The sequence below is a fragment of the Neofelis nebulosa genome, chromosome 6 (assembly GCF_028018385.1).
Source record: "Neofelis nebulosa isolate mNeoNeb1 chromosome 6, mNeoNeb1.pri, whole genome shotgun sequence".
Lineage (NCBI taxonomy): Eukaryota > Metazoa > Chordata > Mammalia > Carnivora > Felidae > Neofelis > Neofelis nebulosa.
Genome location: NC_080787.1, coordinates 47,921,472 through 47,940,865, shown reverse-complemented (window position 1 = coordinate 47,940,865; position 19,394 = coordinate 47,921,472). Strand labels below are relative to the sequence as shown.

General features: G+C 39.0%; 2 protein-coding genes across 11 annotated transcripts in view; one reads left to right on the top strand and one right to left on the bottom strand.

The window, feature by feature from the left end:
* SLC25A27 (solute carrier family 25 member 27) overlaps window positions 1-8,386 on the bottom strand; it is a 30,956-nt gene extending 22,570 nt beyond the window's left edge. For 2 of the 9 annotated variants that reach the window (XM_058734156.1, XM_058734157.1), the window contains exons 1-3: window positions 8,065-8,382; window positions 5,362-5,553; window positions 3,126-3,210 (exon numbers count right to left, since the gene is read on the bottom strand). In XM_058734156.1, coding sequence (XP_058590139.1) covers window positions 3,126-3,210; window positions 5,362-5,553; window positions 8,065-8,170 — 383 coding nt within the window. In that variant the 5' untranslated portion in view covers window positions 8,171-8,382. Of the gene's footprint in view, window positions 1-3,125; window positions 3,211-5,361; window positions 7,982-8,020 lie in introns of those variants that run through there. The other 7 variants (XM_058734160.1, XM_058734162.1, XM_058734155.1 and 4 more) reach the window with 6 other exon arrangements.
* Window positions 8,387-8,581: 195 nt separating this feature from the next.
* LOC131514303 (24-hydroxycholesterol 7-alpha-hydroxylase) overlaps window positions 8,582-19,394 on the top strand; it is a 94,568-nt gene continuing 83,755 nt past the window's right edge. Inside the window, exon 1 of one of the 2 annotated variants that reach the window (XM_058734147.1) lies at window positions 8,582-8,990. In XM_058734147.1, the coding sequence (XP_058590130.1) occupies window positions 8,814-8,990 (177 nt within the window). In that variant the 5' untranslated portion in view covers window positions 8,582-8,813. The remainder of the gene's footprint in view (window positions 8,991-19,394) is intronic. The other variant, XM_058734148.1, reaches the window with a different exon arrangement.

Genomic DNA, 19,394 nt, shown 5'->3' with positions numbered 1-19,394 from the left:
GAAGCTCTCTCTGTCCCTAGACTTTCTTCTCCTCACCTCCCAAAGCCAATAGCGATCATGTCTAGACTACTGCACTTAAACATGCTTTACCTTTTCTTAGGAGACAGGGGGTATTTTCTTTCCTTTTACTCTAAAACAATATTAGAAGAGGTACAAATGGGTACAGAGTAAAAAGGGTCCCTATCACCAGTTCCCCTCCTCTGAAGTAATCACAGTTGCTAGTTTCTTATGGTGTCCTGGACGTAACAGTAATGCATTCACTGAATGCTTATTATGTCAGGCACTGTTCTAAGCAGGTTTAAAAACATCATTTCATTCTTATGTCAAACCTATGATATTAGTACAGCTGTTACATTCTCTTCACAGATAAGGAAACTGAGACATAAAAGCAGTTAAATGATAACTCAAATCACACAACAAGTAATCAATTAATTAGAATTATCTTTTAGTCATTACATTAAGCTATTAATGGGAATATAAGTTATTATATTATATATTATATATAAGTGAGTGGAACAGCCAAGATATAACGCCAGGAAGTCTGAGTGCAGACCACCCAGTCTTTTTTTTTTTTTTTATGTTTATTTATTTTTGAGAGAGAGAGACAGACAGACAGACAGACACAGAGTGCAAGCAGGGAAGGGACAAGAAGGGGGCGGGGACACAGAATCCGAAGCGGCTCCAGGCTCGGAGCTGTCAGCACAGAGCCCGATGTGGGGCTTGAATCCATGAACTGTGAGATCATGACCTGAGCTGAAGTAGGACACTTAACCGACTGAGCCACCCAGGAGCCCCTGGACCACAGAGTCTTAAGCACTAAGTTACAACTGATAGTGCACACACCAAACATGTATGTATAAATACTCCTATTTAAAGGCATAAATGTAGAATGCCAGGCTGTATGCTGTTTCACACTTTGATTTTTCCCTAATAATATCTTTTAAGATATATTTTTCCTAATACTGTATCTCAAAGGTTATCAATTCATATAGAGCTGCCTCGTTTAAAAAGATTGTTTCATAGCATCCCACTTCATGGACACACCACAATTTATTTAAACGGCGTGATGTTTAAAAAAATTTGAAGACTTACAGGACGTTTGATAGGCCCTGCCAAATTATCTTCCATAGACTTTGTATCAATCTCCACTGCCACCAGTGGCCTACCAGAGTGCCTGGTTCTCACAATCATGAACATGGTACACTATGATTGTTTTTCTCTGTGAGAATCTCATAACCACGGCCTCCTTGGTAATTGTGACATAACTGTAATTCTTTGGGCATCTGTCTCTACTACTGTGTGCTCAGTGATGGCAGGGGCTGTATCTTTTTCATTAGAATAGCCTCAGTATTAAATACAGAACTGGCATGCCATGATCATTCAATAAATACTTACTGACTGAATTAATTGTTCGGACCGGATCAAAGGACATCAAGCCCATCCACCCTGAGAGGTGACTTCATAGTGAAATATTTCCTTTGAACCCCTTATCTATATCTTTCTCTGCTGCGGGGGGGGGGGGGCGGATTACAAAATGCAAGGACTATTAATCTATTCTATCACTAGTTCTGGAAAAGCAATTAGTGTAACTTAGTACATTACACTTTTTAAAAAACAGACCCAACAGATTTCACCTGGAAGGTGAAATTCTGCTTATTGCCCTTTCCTTACAGTTGCGACTTCGACTTTTTTTTTAGGCCAGGAAAGATATTATTACAGACATCATTATTGGTTAGTTAATATAAAACTTACTCAGTCTTTCAAAGCTCTGCATTATGCATTTCTGTATAAATATATCAAAATTTACCCACTTCCCAATTGATATTTACTTTTTTTATTATTTTATTTTTTTTAGATTTTTTTAACATTTATTTATTATTACTGAGAGACAGAGAGACACAGAGCGTAGCAGGGGAGGGGTAGAGAGAGGGGAAGAACAGAATCTGAAGTAGGCTCCAGATTCTGAGCTGTGAGCACAGAGCCTAACACGGGGCTTGAACTCAGAAACTGCGAGATCAAGACCTGAGCCGAAGTCGGTCATCTAACCAACTGAGCCACCTGGGTGCCCCGATATTTACTTTTTAAAAAAAATTACTAAATGGGTGATGGGCATTAAGGAGGGCACTTCTTGGAATGAGCACTGGGTGCTATATGTAAATGATGAGTCACTAAATTCTACTCCTGCAATCAACGCTACACTGTATGTTAACTAGAATTTAAAATTTAAAAATATATCTCATTAAAAAAAGAAAAAAATACTATTATCAACACTGCTACAGTCGATATCTTTGTGTGTGTGTGTGTGTTTATGCATAGGTACAAGTATTTCTGAATGTGATTATATCATAAAGGAAGAGTTGCTGGGTCAAAGGATTACACATTTAAACATTTTAATAGAAATTTTATTCTCAAAAAAAAGCTCTCTAATAACTTATATTCCCATTAATAGCTTAATGTAATGGCTAAAAGATAATTTTAATTAATTTCTTTGATTACTGGTGAGGTTGAACACTTTACATGTTTAACAAACACATAGTTTTCCCTTTGTGAATTTTGCCTGTTGATATCCTTTCCCTATTTTTCTTTGTGTTTTTATATGTTTTTAATTTATTTATATTTAATCTATTTATAATAACCTGTGTTTCTGTTCCTGTTATAAACACTGTAAGTGATATGCACTTACATACATTATCTCATCTAATCGTACAAACACAAAAGCCTGATGGTAGGTATTACTTCTACAGCTAAGAAAACTGAAGATAAAAATGATCAAGTAATTTAATCAGCTTACATATATACTAGTAGAGCAGGAATTTTTGAGCCTCTCTCTGACTCGAAAGCTCTTTTCTCAGTAGAAAGAGGCATAAAGGAGGTGCTCTGTAAGAGTTCTTTTAACATTAAAATATTAAATAATACATATAAAACCTTAATATACATATGTACATGTTTGTTTTATGCTGTATGCAGTAAACGTTCAATTACTTGAATTTACATTGTAATTATTCTTTATTTTAAGCCTATGACAAGGCAGTTGTGGCATAAATGTACAATTTTATATGTATCTGATGGGTAAACATGAAAGCCTCGGGGGCAAGAGCACAGACTATTTTCAAAACAAAACTTACCAAAGAGGATAATGCTTATCTTCACTTTTGCCAAACACAACTTCACGGAGATGTTCATAAGTGACCATGCGCCCTCCAGAGTACACTGTGTAAAACAGATCATTTAAAACGTGAATTCGGCTACATGTTTAATAAGACAAGAGGACATTTTGACCTGAGCTAGTGGATCTCTTTAGCTGTGTCTTTCCCTCATGCGCCCTATGCTTCAAACACGTGGGTTTTTCTTGGTGTTTCTCTAAATGTGGCATACATCAAGCCTCAGGCCTTCTCACAGGCTGGCTGATCTTTCTTGAATGGACTCTCCCTTCTCTGCTTTGCTAACTCCTCCTAGTCCTCCAAGATTCAATTCAAAGAACATGTTGTCTAAAAAGTGCTCTGTTCTAGACTGCCGTTGCACCTGCCATGCTTCTCCTCTGTTCTCCCAGAACCACCCAGGCATACATCTAATAGGACTTTTATCACATTAATTGGAGATTAACTTGGCTTTGTTGCTTATCTTTCCATCAGACCGTGAGCTTTTCAGGGCAGGCTTTGTGTGTTTTCATTACTCTGTGTGCCCTCTCAAGGACAGAGCTTGGTACACAGCAGGGATTTTCCTTGAACAAACATGCATAACTTCATCAGATAACTTATTATATTAATTTTTCAGTCAAGTATCAAACATATGACATGAATCGTAACTGGAAAGCCATATATGATGATCAACAAAATACAAATGAAAAGAAACCAGAACAATCATGGGAAGCAAAGGAGAAAATTTAAAAAAAAAAGAATGGAAAATAAAAATCATTAAAATCAGTACATGGTATTCACAGAGAGCACTTTTCGTGATATTTCAGGAAGTCTGATCAAGGGTTTTAATGTATGCAAAAATATACGAAGCACCAAAACACCAACAGTCTCTGTACATACTTCTGGATAGCTCTTGATATATACACTCTTAACTTACTCATCTGAAGAACTGAAACTTTAAAAATAATAAGCTGGTGAATATTAAGTCTGGACACTTTTCTGGTCAAAGGTCCCTACATATTTGAGGAAATATTATGAATGTAGAGGAGTAAAATGCCATGTCTGTCCTACCTCCTTTTGAAACCAAGTTTTACGTTCTCCTGTGCACAAGCTGAAAACCCAACAACTATTATGTTTGTGAGTGCCACTTTAGAAGCAGGGCAGAAAAGCATCTTCACTGGCTATGACATAGTTACAACTATTTTCCTTGAAGAATGACTGAAGGCCCACACAGGTAGTTAGGTAGCCTTGGAAACTGAGGCAAAAATCAGCTGCACTGCAATTACTCCATTGCCAGAATAGGATTAGTCATCCTTGTTTTCTTTCAGAGTTACCTAGTCTTAACATACGGGACAGACACTAGCGAGATTTGGCATTTAAGTCAAATAAATTTTAATTTGCAAAGAACATGAAAAATTTAAATTTTGTGCTTTAAAGTTTCCAAAGTAGAGAAATGTATCGATTATTCATTTTTTTTTCTTAAAAATCTTCAAATGTGGGGCGCCTGGGTAGCTCGGTCAGTTAAGTGTCTGACTTCGGCTCAGGTCATGATCTCGCGGTTCGAGCCCCACCATGGGCTCTGTGCTGACATCTCAGAGCCTGAAGCTTGCTTCAGATTCTGTGTCTCCCTCTCTCTGCCCCTCTCCCCTTCATGCTGTCTCTCTCTCTCTCAAAAATAAATAAACATTAAAAAAATCTCAAACATGTAGAAGAAGTAGAGAAAATAACTCCCTCTATATCCTTGAGATTGATCAATTGCTAACATTTTTGCCATATTTGACTCATGTTTTTCTTTCTTTTTTTAAATTTTATTTTTTATTTTTTAAAATTTATATCCAAATTCGTTAGCATATAGTGCAACAATGATTTCCGGAGTAGATTCCTTAGTGCCCCTTACCCATGTAGCCCATCCCCCCTCCCACAACCCCTCCCGTAACCCTCAGTTTGTTCTCCATATTTATGACTCATTTTTTTCTTAATTAAAGTCCATTACAGACATCATGACAGTTCATCCCTAAACACTTGTATGTGCATTTCTAAAAATTTAAGGTGATCGTTCCTTAACTGCCTTAAATTGGTAGTCAATTTTCTTAAGAGAATATATATTCATTTATCACATTAATAGGAAAAAAGCTACTGGTTTTTGGACACGGCTAAACACAAAAGCAGAGGACACAAACACAGCACTCATAACAAACTTACCAGATGGAATCAAGATAAATACCTACGTGTCTGTAAATGGCAGGTGTCACTCCTTGCCAAAGCTTTAGGAAGCCTTCTTCTTGAACAATCCCTAGGGCTGTGCGCACCATGCCCCTATAGGGAGCCGACTCTCTTGCACCGTCTCCCAACCGAGCAAGAGCCGCTTCGCCTTGCATTTGGAGTCGAGTTTTTGTGAGATCGAGGGGAAAGGTTGCTAACAAAGAAAAACAAAATGAGGGGGAAACCCGCAACATTCAGAGAAACCAACAAAAATTCTAAAATTCTAAAGTCATAGGTCTAATATTTTAGTCACTACAAGATGGGCGGTTCTCAAATTTTAGAGTACATCAGAATCAGCTGGGGAAATTGTGAAAAAGTATTTATTTCCCAGCCCCATGCTTATGGATTCTCAGTAGGTTGATGGGGGTTTAGAAATCAGCTGATTCTTATGCACTCCCAAATTTAAGAATCATTGTCCCAGATTACCCCCCAGATCACTGGGGGTGGGGGGGTAAGTGACAAGATTTGGGCTTTTTTTACTCAGAAATTTCAGCCTAAAATATACTTCAGTCCTTAATTTTTGCATTCCCATAGGAATAACTTCAGATATTCATATTCTGTGATGCCCCCTTGACTGCAACCATGATTGGGACACAATGTGACTTCTAGAATACTATACTACTTATGACAGGTTCCTAATAAATGCAGGTGAAGCTGAATTCTATAATTTCATGGGTGATGCTCACTGACCCCAAGTTTGAGATATGGAAGATGTAATACAGAATTTATAATGTTGTCTTTTTATACAAGGGCAGCATGCTCAATATACTTTCGATTAAGGCACATACTGAATCGTTTTTCCAGCACTAAGTTTTATGTATGGCCTCCTCACAAGTACCCACTTTACTTGAAAACAATTTTTCTAATAATTATATTCTGAATTCAAGCTAGACATTTTACCTCGAAACGATGAAGCTAACTGGCCCACATTAGGAAGATCAAGCTCATAACTTTATAGGCATAATGTCTTGAATAACTTAAATAACCAGATTCAGAGAAGTTCATGCACATTATTGACATTACATGAGTCTTTTCAATGACCACAGCCTGACACAAAACCATAGTTACGCTTTTTCTAAGAGAAGACAGTAGGGGGGGAAGGGAATATTAAATCTTACCACTGGTCTTTGGAAAAAATATCTTGCTGATAGTTCCCCTAAAACAGAAGTCGTTTGCATGAAGAGAATTTAAGCCATGCTTTCTTAACAGATGAGCCCCGAAAAGTCTTATGATATAGGCACGTCTATACCATGTGCCTCTCAAAATAATTTTCGTTTACTTGCTGGTTACTTAAATAACGCTTCAGGTTCCGATCCTAAATTGTTTTGTACTCAAACCATCTCATACTCCGATTTCCCCACCTCTCATGCCCAGCCCCCACACCATTCTCCACAAATTTTTAACAAAAGGAAGGGTTCTGTGCCAAAGCCATTGCTCACAGGGGGAAACTATCAAGTTAAAAAACAAGCCAGCAAACAAACGAAGTGCAAATACCTAATTCAGCAATCTGATTTTGCATGTTTTAAAAAGCCGATGAAGTGTATCTCAATAAAAGCAATGAATAACAAAAATTTCCCATCAGCTTTAGAAAAGAATGAAGAAAACATAGAGGGTCCAAAGGGCAAGAGTGGAGGAGCATAAAGGGCAAAACAACAGACCGTGCTGGCTCTGCAGAAATACAAAATAATACACTCATTTCACAAGAGGACAAACTACCATTGCCTAACGGTAACACATCAAAGCCGTTGCTCCCCGCCCCGCAACAGGCAAGAAAATGAAAGGGTATTCTTAAAATGCACACAGAAGGCTTCAGAGGGAACACATGGGCACTCCGCTTACAAAATCCTTGGAAAGAATGCCACCTGCTCATGCAAGGGCATCCGAATTCTCTCCAGGTGGTCTCGAGTTTTCTCTGACTTGCTTATGCATATGTAACTGTCCATCTTCTACGCTCTTATGGTACTTGATATCTTCATTATTAATAATTAGCACAATGGAACTGTCTGTCTCTGCATGTGTCCCCACCCGCCTGTAAGGTCAGGGTTGAGTCTTTTAAGCTCTATCACCACAGTCTAGTACTGTAGCTATTATGACAATGTTGCAATTAATAAGTGCCCCGCTTTGGACTTAGCATTTGACTTCTCAGAATCCTGCAAGGTAATCACAGTATAGATGAGCTAAGCTCAAGGAGAACAACTGACGGATGTTGAGTAGACGATCCGTAAGTGACTGGTTAATAACGTAAGTCCCACAAGTTGGTTCCACAACTTGGACCCAAAAGACAATGATCTAGTGAAGCTATGTAATATGAATCAGATGATCTCAGTAAGGATGAAAAGTGGATTGTGTTTTTATTAGAAGGTCATCCTCGCGGAAGGGAAAAGGATTCCTACAGAGGAATGACCGCTCATGAAGCTTCCAAGAGTAGACACTCAGGCACAATGGCACACCTCTGAGGGAGACGAAATTGGAAGGAAAAGACCTTGGTGACCTCCAGTCGTCCTCGCAAGGCCGGCCTTGCCCCCGCCCTGCCACATCTGCCAGGCAGGTGTGCAAGAAGAGGGCGCAACCCAGCCGGCCGAACACCCCCGTGCCCCTCACCCCCACCCCCAGCGCGGCACCTCGACGACTCGCGGGGGAGGCCCAGGCGGGGGCGGCCGGGTACCTAGCTCGGCCACGGTAGCCGCGCAGCCCGACAGAAGGAACTTGCTCGCCCGGGGCCATCTCTGGGCGAGCGGCAAAAGCCTCTCCTCATCCTCTGGAACCGACATTCAGCAGCAAGACAGGACGACAGTGCACCCCTTCTGGCCGGCGCCCCGCGCCGCGGCTGGCCTGCCCCTCTGCCAGGGCGGCCCGTCCTCAAGCGGCGAGTGGCGGGCCGGGGACCATGTCCCTCTCTCGGCTCAGTCAGGCGGCCCCGCGAACCTGCAGCCTTCCTAGCAGCCCCGGCTGCAGCGGTCCACCGGACTGAGAGCAGAACAACAACGCGAAGCCCACGAGGCTTCTGGGAAATGTAGTCCGCCGGGCTGCGCGCCTCTTGGGCGCCATTCTCCAATTGGCCGGGAGCGAAGCTCCCTCCGCGCCGCCGGCCCCGGTCTCCATGGCAACGGTGCAAGTTCGCCCCGCCCTCCACTTCGCCTCACCCGCGCCCGTTCGGTCCAGCCCCAGCGTTTGGTCCGGGGTGGCCAGGGCAGGAAAGACAAGTGGAGGTGGGAGGAGGGAGCGATGCTGCAAAAGTCATCTAAAAATTGGGGCGGGGAAAAGAGGCTACAGTTTAGAAGGCAGACAAACTGCGGAAGTTGTAGCAGACAAGTTGGCAGGTCCAGTAGGTGCACCCGCCCAAGAGGGAATGAGCAAGTGCCACGGCGGCAGGATTTTTACCTTCTCTGATTGTGGAAGGCGCTAGACAAAAACATGGAACTAATTTCCCCAACAGTGATTATAATCCTGGGTTTCCTTGCTCTTTTACTATTCTTTCAGCGGAAGAATTTGCGTGGACCCCCGTGCATAAGGGGCTGGATTCCTTGGATTGGAGCTGGATTTGAGTTTGGGAAAGCCCCTCTAGAATTTATAGAGAAAGCAAGAATCAAGGTATGTGGCCTTAGCAGGTGGGTTTTGCGGAGGAGGTAATGTTTTCTTTTTTATTTTCTTTCCCGGGTTCTCAAATGCAGTACTAGAATACGGAGAACATACCTAGATCCACAGATAAAGACGATCATTACTCAAATATTGACAGCTGTACCTTATGCAAGATTTTTCGAAAGAAATAGATTTTTATCGATTATGAACAGATTTTTATCAGCTCGTAGCTGCCCTTTTGGAAGTAGATACATAATTTATAAATGCTAGTTACTTCACCGTAGTTTAAAAGTTCTAAGTGTATATACACATTAGCTAACAACTTGCAATAATTCAGAAACACAGAAGTGAAATACAGTTAAATTAAATTTATGAAAACGTGTAGTAAATGCGTGTCCGAACTGAGATGAACACCAGGCTGCTGTAAAAATTGCTTACAAACGGTCTTTTCAAATTTAGCCTGCGCTGTATTTTCAGCTGGTGTTCTTATTTGATGATGATGAGATCCATTTTCACTGCATACTAAGATTAGTAATGTTGTTGTACGAGACGTTTTTGTTCTTAAAATAGCTTTTAAATACAGTGTATCTTTCAAAAACAGGATATAAGTTACTGCCAACTTTTTCCCTTTATTGCTACCAGTGCTTCAGTGTGCATTGCTGTATGTGTGTCGTGTGGTTGTGATGTTGGCACTTATCCAGTTGTTTCCTCAGAATAAATTCCTAAAAGTGGAAGTGCCTAGTCCAGTGACATAAATATTTAAATTGCTTATATTATTGTGTTACCCTTGCAAAAAAAAAATGTAACAATATACACCTTTTCCTTTGAGTGTTCGGGATTGCCTACCTCCTCATATTCTAGCCCACTCTAGATACCATAATTATTGAGAGCCAGATATAGGAAAAATGATATCTTAAAAGAATGTTTCTTTGTCTCTGGTAGCCTTTCTTAGGCATATGATTTTAATAAATTTTAAGGAACGTTTTCACTGGCTTGTCTCAGAAGGTCAAGCAAGGTCAAAAAGATTATTGTTTTCTTCTAAAAGGTGTGTGATTTTGTATTTTACATTTAGGTCTATGATCCATTTTGAGTGATTACTTTTTTGGCGTGTGTTTGTGTGTGGTAAGAGTCAGGGGTGAAGTTAATTTTTTTCCCCAATCTGGATGGTCTCGTTGTTCTAATTGTTCCACTCTCCTTTCCTCACTGGTTGCCTTTGCCGCTTCTCAAAAATTAGTTGACCATATACATGTAGATCTATTTCTAACCTTTATATCCTAGTCCATTGATTTATATGCCCACTCCTTTGTTACTAGTACACTGTCTTAAATACTGTAGTTTTATAGTAAGTATTTAAACCAGGCAGTGTGTTTAAACCAGGCAGTGATAGCCGTCCATATTTCTCTGTAATTGACTTGGCATTCAAGATTCTTTGCATGTTATTATAAGTTTTAGAATTGGCTTGTCAATATGTATCATAAAGACTGCTGGAATTATGATTGGAAGTTTGTTAAATCTATTAGGAAATTAGGGAGAATTGACTTCATAATAATATTAAATCTCCAAAGCTGTGAATACTGTCTATCTCTCCATTTTTTAGCTATATAATTTCTTTCAGAAATATTCTGTAGTTTTTTGTGATGCGATTGTTAGTTATTTTAAGTATTTTATATTTGGAAGCACTCGTGGATAAAATTGCCTTAATTTTTGTTTTCCAGTTGTATCCCGTTGAAACATAAAAAATACAATCTGTTCTCTTTATGTTAACTTTATTCCCTGTGACTTTGCTAAATTCACCCTATTAGTTCTACTAGCTAATTTGGATATTCCTTAGGATTTTTATACATAAACGATATGTCTTATAAAAAGATAAATGTACTTCCTTTTTTTCTGATCTTTATGCTTTTTGTTTCTTTCTCCTATATTATTACCATCAGTAGGACTTATAACATGCTGTTGACTAGAAGTGGTGAGACTAGACAAGCTTGTCTTTTTCCTAATGTTAGCGGAAACACGTTCAGTATCTCACATTTGAGTGTGATGTTAGCAGTAGATTTTTCAAAGGTGCCTATTTCAGTCCTGACCTTCAATCCATACCAAGAATTCACAGATGCCACCAGGGAATTAAATAGTGGTTTATTACCTGTTCATCTTTTCCTAACTGCCAGTGAAATCCTTATCTCACCTGGTTCTACCTCATCCTACACCAAAATAGAAGCCTTTCCATTTGTTTTAAAAGCTGCAAAGTATTCCCTAAATTATAATTTTCTTCAACAGTGACTTAATAATTGACATACAGTAGTTTGTTTCCCATTTGTATGTGTGAAAATGTATCCATAGAATGAATGATCAGATTCAAAGTATAAAAGCATTTATAATTTAGAGTGAAGTAGGAAATCTTTTGAGAGTGTTTTGAGCAGAGAAATGATGGGATTTGATTTAAATCTTAAAGGTTCACTTTGGCTGCTCTGTTAAAAACAGGACTGTAAGAATAAAAGCAGGATAATTTGAAGGTTCTTTGCAGTAATTCAAACTTGAGGTCAAGTGGTTTGGAGATAGCAGTGGAAACTTGAGAAGCGGCTGGGTATATGTTGAGGGTGGAAGCAGCAGGATTTCCTGGTTAATTGCACGTGGTGTGTAGAAGAATGCGAAGGGTCCAAGATGGCTCCAAGAAGTTTGGTTTGAGTAGCTAGGGAATGGGAGTCCAGTGAGATCGCCATGATTGCAAGAACTTACTGAAAGGGAAGACGTTATCAGAAGTGCAGCTTTAGATACATAGGAGTTTGGAATGTTGACATCCAAGTGGAAATGCTGAGTTAAGTAGTTGGATAAATGCATTTGGAGTTGCAAAAGACGTCCCGTGATGCACAGGTTCAACCTCTTTTGCCTGTCTTCTATAGCTATCATTTCCCCTAAAATTCTTTTCACATAATTCTATTTAATATTTTTTGCATTTCTATATTGTATTGTCTTTAGACTATTTCCTATAGTCTCCTTTGTGCTTCTTGTAATTATTATCTTTTATTTAGAAATGTCTTTATTGTTTCTTTCTTTCCTCAGTTCCTTTATCTCCTAATTTTCCTCTATTGTCTGGCTGTTTCTTCCATGGCTTCTTATGTTTCTTCTTTGCTTATTTCTTTCGCAGTTGGCAAAATTATTAGATTAATTTTTTTTTTCCAAAAATAATTTTGCATTACAGGTTTTAGGTGCCCTATGGCAGAATGTTTTTGGTGAGTTACTTCATCTGTAAGGAAGTTCTGATGTCCTTTTTTGCCCTTTTTTTAAGAATTTTTTTTACAGTGGTGACATTTTCCTTTTTTGTTTAACCATATTTTTATTTTTTTTTTTTTACCATTCATTTATTTCTGAGAGACAGAGAGAGACAGAACATGAGCAGGGGAGGAGCAGAGAGACAGAGAGAGGGAGACAGAATCCGAAGCAGGCTCCAGGCTCCGAGCTGTCAGCACAGAGCCCGACGCGGGGCTCGAACCCAAGAACTGTGAGATCATGACCTGAGCCGAAGTCGGATGCCTAAGTGCCTCCATTTAACTGTATTTTAAGGTGTTAAGTTGTCTTGGACCAGCTGTCAGCAGGAGGTTTTGGCTGGGGGCAGTTGCTTTCCAGGTTTCTTGACAGAGCTCTTTTATCCTATCCTCCCTTGCTACAGTGAAAATACAGTGCCTCTGTGCACCCATGGCTCCTCTGCTTTTTAGGATGCAATCTTTCACGCTTGAGCTCTCACTGCCTTTCTCCAATAGCGGCTGCTAGGAAAAGAGGTGACCCTTGTCTTCTCAGGTGTACTCTTCGCTTTTACAAGAAAGTGCTTTTGGGAGCCCACTCTCTGTGTTATCTTTTGCTACGTCCCTCAGTATCCGTGGGCTGTTTATCCTAGCCCATCTCATAGTGGTTCCAACTCTGTAGACTTCCTTCTCCTGTCTCAGAGTGGGTGTTTCTGGGCTTTTCCATTGTCGAACCCCTTGCACATGCTCCTCGTCTTTCTCGCGGTGCTGTGATAGCTTCTAAGAGCAGAGCGAAGAGTTCTACTGGTTTCAAGTGCCGTGGGTCATGCTTTTTGTAGTTAGTAGATTTTCTTCTTGTTGTCTAGCTCAATAATGTTGCTTGTGCACGTATGTTTTTCTCCTTGTGGCTCTGTGTGGTTTCCAAGAAAGAAGTAGAACAATTAAGAAACACGTCGCTGTGACATCACCACCAGAATTGAAAGGCTGTGTGCAAGGCTGTGTGCTTCTTTAAAGAAATGTGTGTGTTTTTTTCAAATAGGTCCATACTCTAAAGACATGAACATATATACAATGAAAGGTCTTCGTCTCATCTCTGTCCTCTAACTGCCTACTTTCTCTTCCAACAAGAATGTTTCCATTCTCTTGTATCGCTTTCAGAGATATTCTGTGAGTGAAAAAATAAAACAAAACGAATTAGGGATGTTTGCTTCTGAAAAGATGGGGTAGTTGTACTTTTCCCTATTCCTCCCACTAAGTACAGCTAAATATGAATTAAACATTATATATAAAACAAACGTGAGATGATTTTGCAAGGTGGAGAGAGGAGGGCTGATAGGCTAGCGACCTATGAACCGGATCTGATGAGCAATATGGTAGTGAATTTCCTTGATTTTTTTTTTTCTGCTTCATATATCTGGATTGGGCTCTAGAAACGCCAGCAACCTAGAGATGCCAGTGGGCACAGGCAAAAAAGTAAGCCCCAAGAAAAGCCGACTCTCTCTAGGTAAAGGTCCAAAAAAGAGCAGCCTAGCAAGATAGAAAAATTTTAGGCTGTAACTGCTCCAGGCAAACACCACAGGGAAGAAAAAAAAAAACATGGTGTCACCACAGTCAGCAAGTGCCAAGTGGAAAGGCTACCCCTGACTCCTAGCCAGGGTGAAATGAAGTAAAACTCGTCCCCTCCTGGGGCGCCTGGGTGGCGCAGTCGGTTAAGCGTCCGACTTCAGCCAGGTCACGATCTCGCGGTCCGTGAGTTCGAGTCCCGCGTCAGGCTCTGGGCTGATGGCTCGGAGCCTGGAGCCTGTTTCCGATTCTGTGTCTCCCTCTCTCTCTGCCCCTCCCCCGTTCATGCTCTGTCTCTCTCTGTCCCAAAAATAAAATTAAAAACGTTGAAAAAAAAATTTAAAAACAAAAAAAAAACAAAAAAAAAAACTCGTCCCCTCCTAGCAATGGTAGTGGCAAAAGAGACCTAGAGGAGGATCTTGACTTTCCATACTGCTCAGCAATAATGAGGCCATCCCCACAACAGTGTTAATGGAGACCACACCTAGAGCATGGACTGTACCACCACTGAGGAATAATAAACAGTCCCTCTGCTACTCACTGAGGTGGTGACCCATGAACCTTAGAGGGTGAGCCAGGATTTTCACCACCATTCAGCAATAAAGAGGCTGCTCTTCAAACACCTCACCTCCAGGCCAGTGGTGTCATGTGAGAGCAGTCATGAAAAACCCCTTCTTCTCCCAGCCAGAGTGATATAAGAAGAACCTAGAAGGGAGCCTTAACTTTCACCCCCACTCAGCAGTAATAGGGAGTTCTTCTGAGTGATGAACCTAAATTTCCATCCCCCTACCTGGCAACAATGAGGTGGCATCCCCTTTCCCATATCAGAATAATGCCAAAGGAAGCCTGGAAAAATGTAACAGTTAAATAAAATGCAGTGTCATAACATTATATCCAAAATGTTCAGATTTTAGTAGAAAATCACTCCTCATACCAAGAACCAGGAGGATTTCAACTTGAATAAGAAGAGACAATCAACAGATGACATAGATATTAGAATTATCTGACAAGGATTTTAAGACAGCTATAATAAAAATGCTTCAACAAGCAATTATAAGCATGCTGGAAACAAATGAAAAAAAAAAAAAGCAAAGTCTTAGGAAAAAACAGAGAGTCTCTGCGAAGAAATAGTACATATAAAGAGGAAACATGGAAATTTTAGAACTGAAAAATACAATAACTAAAAAAGAAAAAAATAACTTAGTGGATGAGTGCAATGGCACAATGGAGAAGAGTGAAAAGAATCAGTGAACTTCAACATAGGTCAATAAAAGTTACCCAATATGAAAAACAAAGAGAAGAAAGATTGAAAGCAAATGAGCAGAACTTCAGGGACTGTAAAAGACCTAATATTTATGTCATCAGAGTCCTAGAAAGGAGAAAGAGGGTGGAGCTGTAAAAGTATTTGTAGAAAGTAGCACTGAAAACTTCCCAAGTGTGGTAACAGACATAAACCTACAGATTTGAAAAGCCAAGCTAATCCCAAACAGGATAAACCCAAGGAAATCCATAGCAAAGCGAATGAAAGTCAAACTTCTGAAAACTAAAGACAGAGATAATTTTTAAAAGCAGCAAAAGACAAATGGAACCTTATTATGGTAGGAAAAGAAACTGGAATGATAGATTCTTCATCAGAAACCATGTAGGCCAGGAGGACTAGCATACCATTTTTCAAGGGCTCAAAGAAAAGAACTGTCTGCCTAGAGTCCTATCTCCAGGACAAATATTCTGTAGGAATTAAGGAGGAATCAAGGCATTCTCAGTTAAAGGAAAATTAAGAGAATCTGCTGCTGGAAGACTAGCCTAAACAAATGAGTAGAAGTAGTTCTTTAAACAGAAAAGGACCAATGAAAGAAGGAATCTTGGACATCAAGAAGGAAGAAAGGACACAGTAAACAAAAGATGTGTAAGGGCAACAGACTTCTCTTCTTGAGATTTCTAAATTATTACCGGTGCCTGAAGCAACAATTATAACACTATTTGATATTGTCCTAGTTGTATGTAAGGGAACTACCTAAGAAAATTACATTACAAATGGGAGAGGGTAAAGGGACATAAAGAGAGATTTGCTTGAGTTGATAAAATGGCTACACTATGCAGCCACTGTGGAAGACAGTATGAAGGTTCCTCAAAAAGTTAAAAATCGGGGCGCCTGGGTGGCGCAGTCGGTTAAGCGTCCGACTTCAGCCAGGTCACGATCTCGCGGTCCGTGAGTTCGAGCCCCGCGTCAGGCTCTGGGCTGATGGCTCGGAGCCTGGAGCCTGCTTCCGATTCTGTGTCTCCCTCTCTCTCTGCTCCTCCACCGTTCATGCTCTGCCTCTCTCTGTCCCCCCCCCCCCAAAAAAAAAAAAAACCGAAAAAAAGAAAGTTAAAAATAAAGCTACCCTATAATCCAGTAATTGCACTACTGGGTATTTACCCTCCACATACAAAAACACTAACTCAAACGGATACATGCACCCCAGTATTTATTGTGGTATTTATTTACAATAGCCAAGATATGGGAGCTCAAGTGTCCATTAACAGATGAATGGATAAAGATGAAATGATACACACACACACACACACACACACACACACACACATACATACAGTGGGATATTATTCAGCCATAAAAAAGAATGAAGTCTTGTCATTTGCAACAACATGGATGGAACTAAACAGTAAAATGCTAAGCAAAATAAGTCAGGCAGACAAAGACAAATACCATGTGACTTCACTTAAATGTGGAATTTAAGGAACAAACAAACAAAAGAAGAGCGACAAACCAAGAAATAGACTCTAAACTAGAGAGAACAAACTGATGGTTACCAGAGGGGAGGTGGTAGAGGGATGGGTGAGATTGGTGATGGGGATTAAAGAGTACAGTTATCATGATGAGCATTGAGTAATGTATAGAATTGTTGAATCACTATATTGCACACCTGAAACTAATATAACACTGTATGTTAGCTATACTGAAATTAAAATAAGAAACTTTAAAAAGTGGCTATACTAACTGACTATAAGTTATATATATCTAATGTAATACCTAGAGTAATCACTAAAAAACTCTACACAAAAGGTCCCCTTAAAAATAGTATAAATAAGTTAAAATGGAATTCTAAACAATGTTAAAATAACACACAGGAAAGGAGATAAAACAGAAAAGCAAAACCCAGGGAGAATAAACAGAAAAATAAAAATAAAATAGCAGAGACTTAAACCATAATATATCAATAATTTAAGTTATAAATGGTACAAATACAATTATTGAAAGATAGACATTTGCAAAATGGATTTAAAAGTGATCCACCTCTATGATATATACTAGAAACTCACTTCAAGTATAATGAAATAGGCAGGTGAAAAACAAAAAACTATGGAAAAAAGATATATTATGTAAGCATCAGTCAAAAGAAAGTAGGAGTGGCTATGTTAATAGCAGAAAAAGTACCTTCCGAGCAAGTAAAATTACCAGAGACAGAGGGAGACATTATGAGATAATTTATGACCATTATAAAATGGTCAGAAGGAATTAGCAATTCTAAATTTGTACGCACCAAACAACAGAGCTGTAAATTATGTGAACCAAAAACCAGACCAGAAAGAAGAAACAGACAAATCCAGTTATAATTAGACATTTCGACAATGCTCTCTTAACAATGGGTAGAACAGTTAGGCAGAAAATCAGCTAGACTATAAAAGACCACCAACCCAACAGATCTAATGAATATGTGTAGAGCATTCTACCTAACAAAGCAGGTTATGTATTCGTTTCAAGTGCCCATGAGACATAGGACAAGATAGACTATATTCAGGTCCACAAAACCGCACAAAATTTAAAATGATTCAAATTGTACAATGTATTCTCTGACTACAGTGGAATGAAACTAGAAATCAATAACAGAAAGATGACAGGAAACTCTGAACACTTGGAAACAAACAGCATATTTGTAAATAACCTATGAGTTGAAGGGAAATTCTTGAGCGAAATAAGAAATCATGCTGAATCGAAAGAAAATAAAAATGCAACCTATCAGAAGTTGGGGGCACAGCTAAACAAGTGCTGAGAGGGAAATTATTATCACTAAATATTTTCATTATAAAAGCCCATAAGTGTGAAATGAATAAAGCTTGTCTTTCAACCCCTTCCCCACGAAAGAGGAAAATAAACCCCAAGCAAGCAAAAGGAAGGAAATATTAAAGAACAAAAATCAATGAAATTGAAATCAGGAAAAAAATAGAGAAAATCAGTGAAAGAAAGAGCCAATCCCTGACAAGATCAATTACTTTGAAAGACCTTATGCAAGAAAAAGAAGACACAAATTATTAATGTCAGGAATAGAATGGGGCATATCACTGCAGACATCAAATGGATGATAAGGGAACACCATAAGCAACCCTACACATAGAAATTTTGGCAACTTAGATGAAATGAACCAAGTTCCCCCCCAAAATGCAAACTACCACAACTATTCAGTATAAATTAGATAATTTAAATAGCCCTATACCATTTAGGAAATTGAGTTCATAATTTCAAAACTCCCAAAAAAGGAAATCTTAAGACCCAGATTGTTCTACTGGAAATTATGCCAAATGTTTAAGGAAGAGTTGACATCAATTTTCTACAATCTCCAGAAAGTAGAAAAGAAGGGATCATGTCCCAGTGTATTTTATGAAGCTGGGATTACCCTGATACCAAACCAGATAAAGACAGCACAAAAGAAGAAAGCTACAGATCACTATTCCTTATGAATAAAGATGCAAAATCCTTAAAATATCAGCAAATAAAATCCAGCAATGTATAAGTGAATTATATGACCTATGACCAAGTGAGGTCTATTCCAGGGGTTTAAGACTGGTACAATATTTGAAAATCAGTTAGTCCAAGCTCCCATATTAATAGGTAAGAGGAGAAAAAAACAACAACACATTAACATTAATTTGTACAGAAAAAGCATTTGACAAAATCCCACACCCGTTCATGATTTTTAAAAACTCTCAGAAAAGTAGTAATAGGAGGAGCCTTCTTCAACTCGATAAAGAATATCTACAAAAAATTTACAGCTAACAGCAATCTTAATGGTGAAAGAATAAATGCTTCATCTCTGATTGGAAAAAAAGCAAGGATGTCTACTGCCACCACTATTATTCCACATGGTACTGGAAGTTCCATGAGTGCAATAAAGCAAGAAAAATAAATAAGAGTCAGAGGGAAAGGAACGAATAAAACTGTCTCTGCACATGCTGTGGCTGTTTACTTAAAGAATCTGGAATTAACCGGTAAATCCAGCAAGGTCACAGGATACAAAGTCAACACACAAAAATTAGTTGTATCGCTACATAGTAACAATGAACATGTACAAATGGTAGTTAAAAATTCAGTGCCGTTGCTCAAAAAGAGAAATAGGTGTAAAAATTATGAAATGTGTATAGGACTTTATTCTGGAAACTACAAAACATTGATGAGAGAAATCAAAGATGTTAATGAAGAGACATACTGTGTTTACATATTGCAGAAGTCGACATAGTAAAGATGCCAATTCTTCCCAGATTGATATACAGGTTTAATGCAAATCCTACCAAATTTCCTGTAAGGTGTGGATATAGACAAGATCATTTCAGAATTTATATG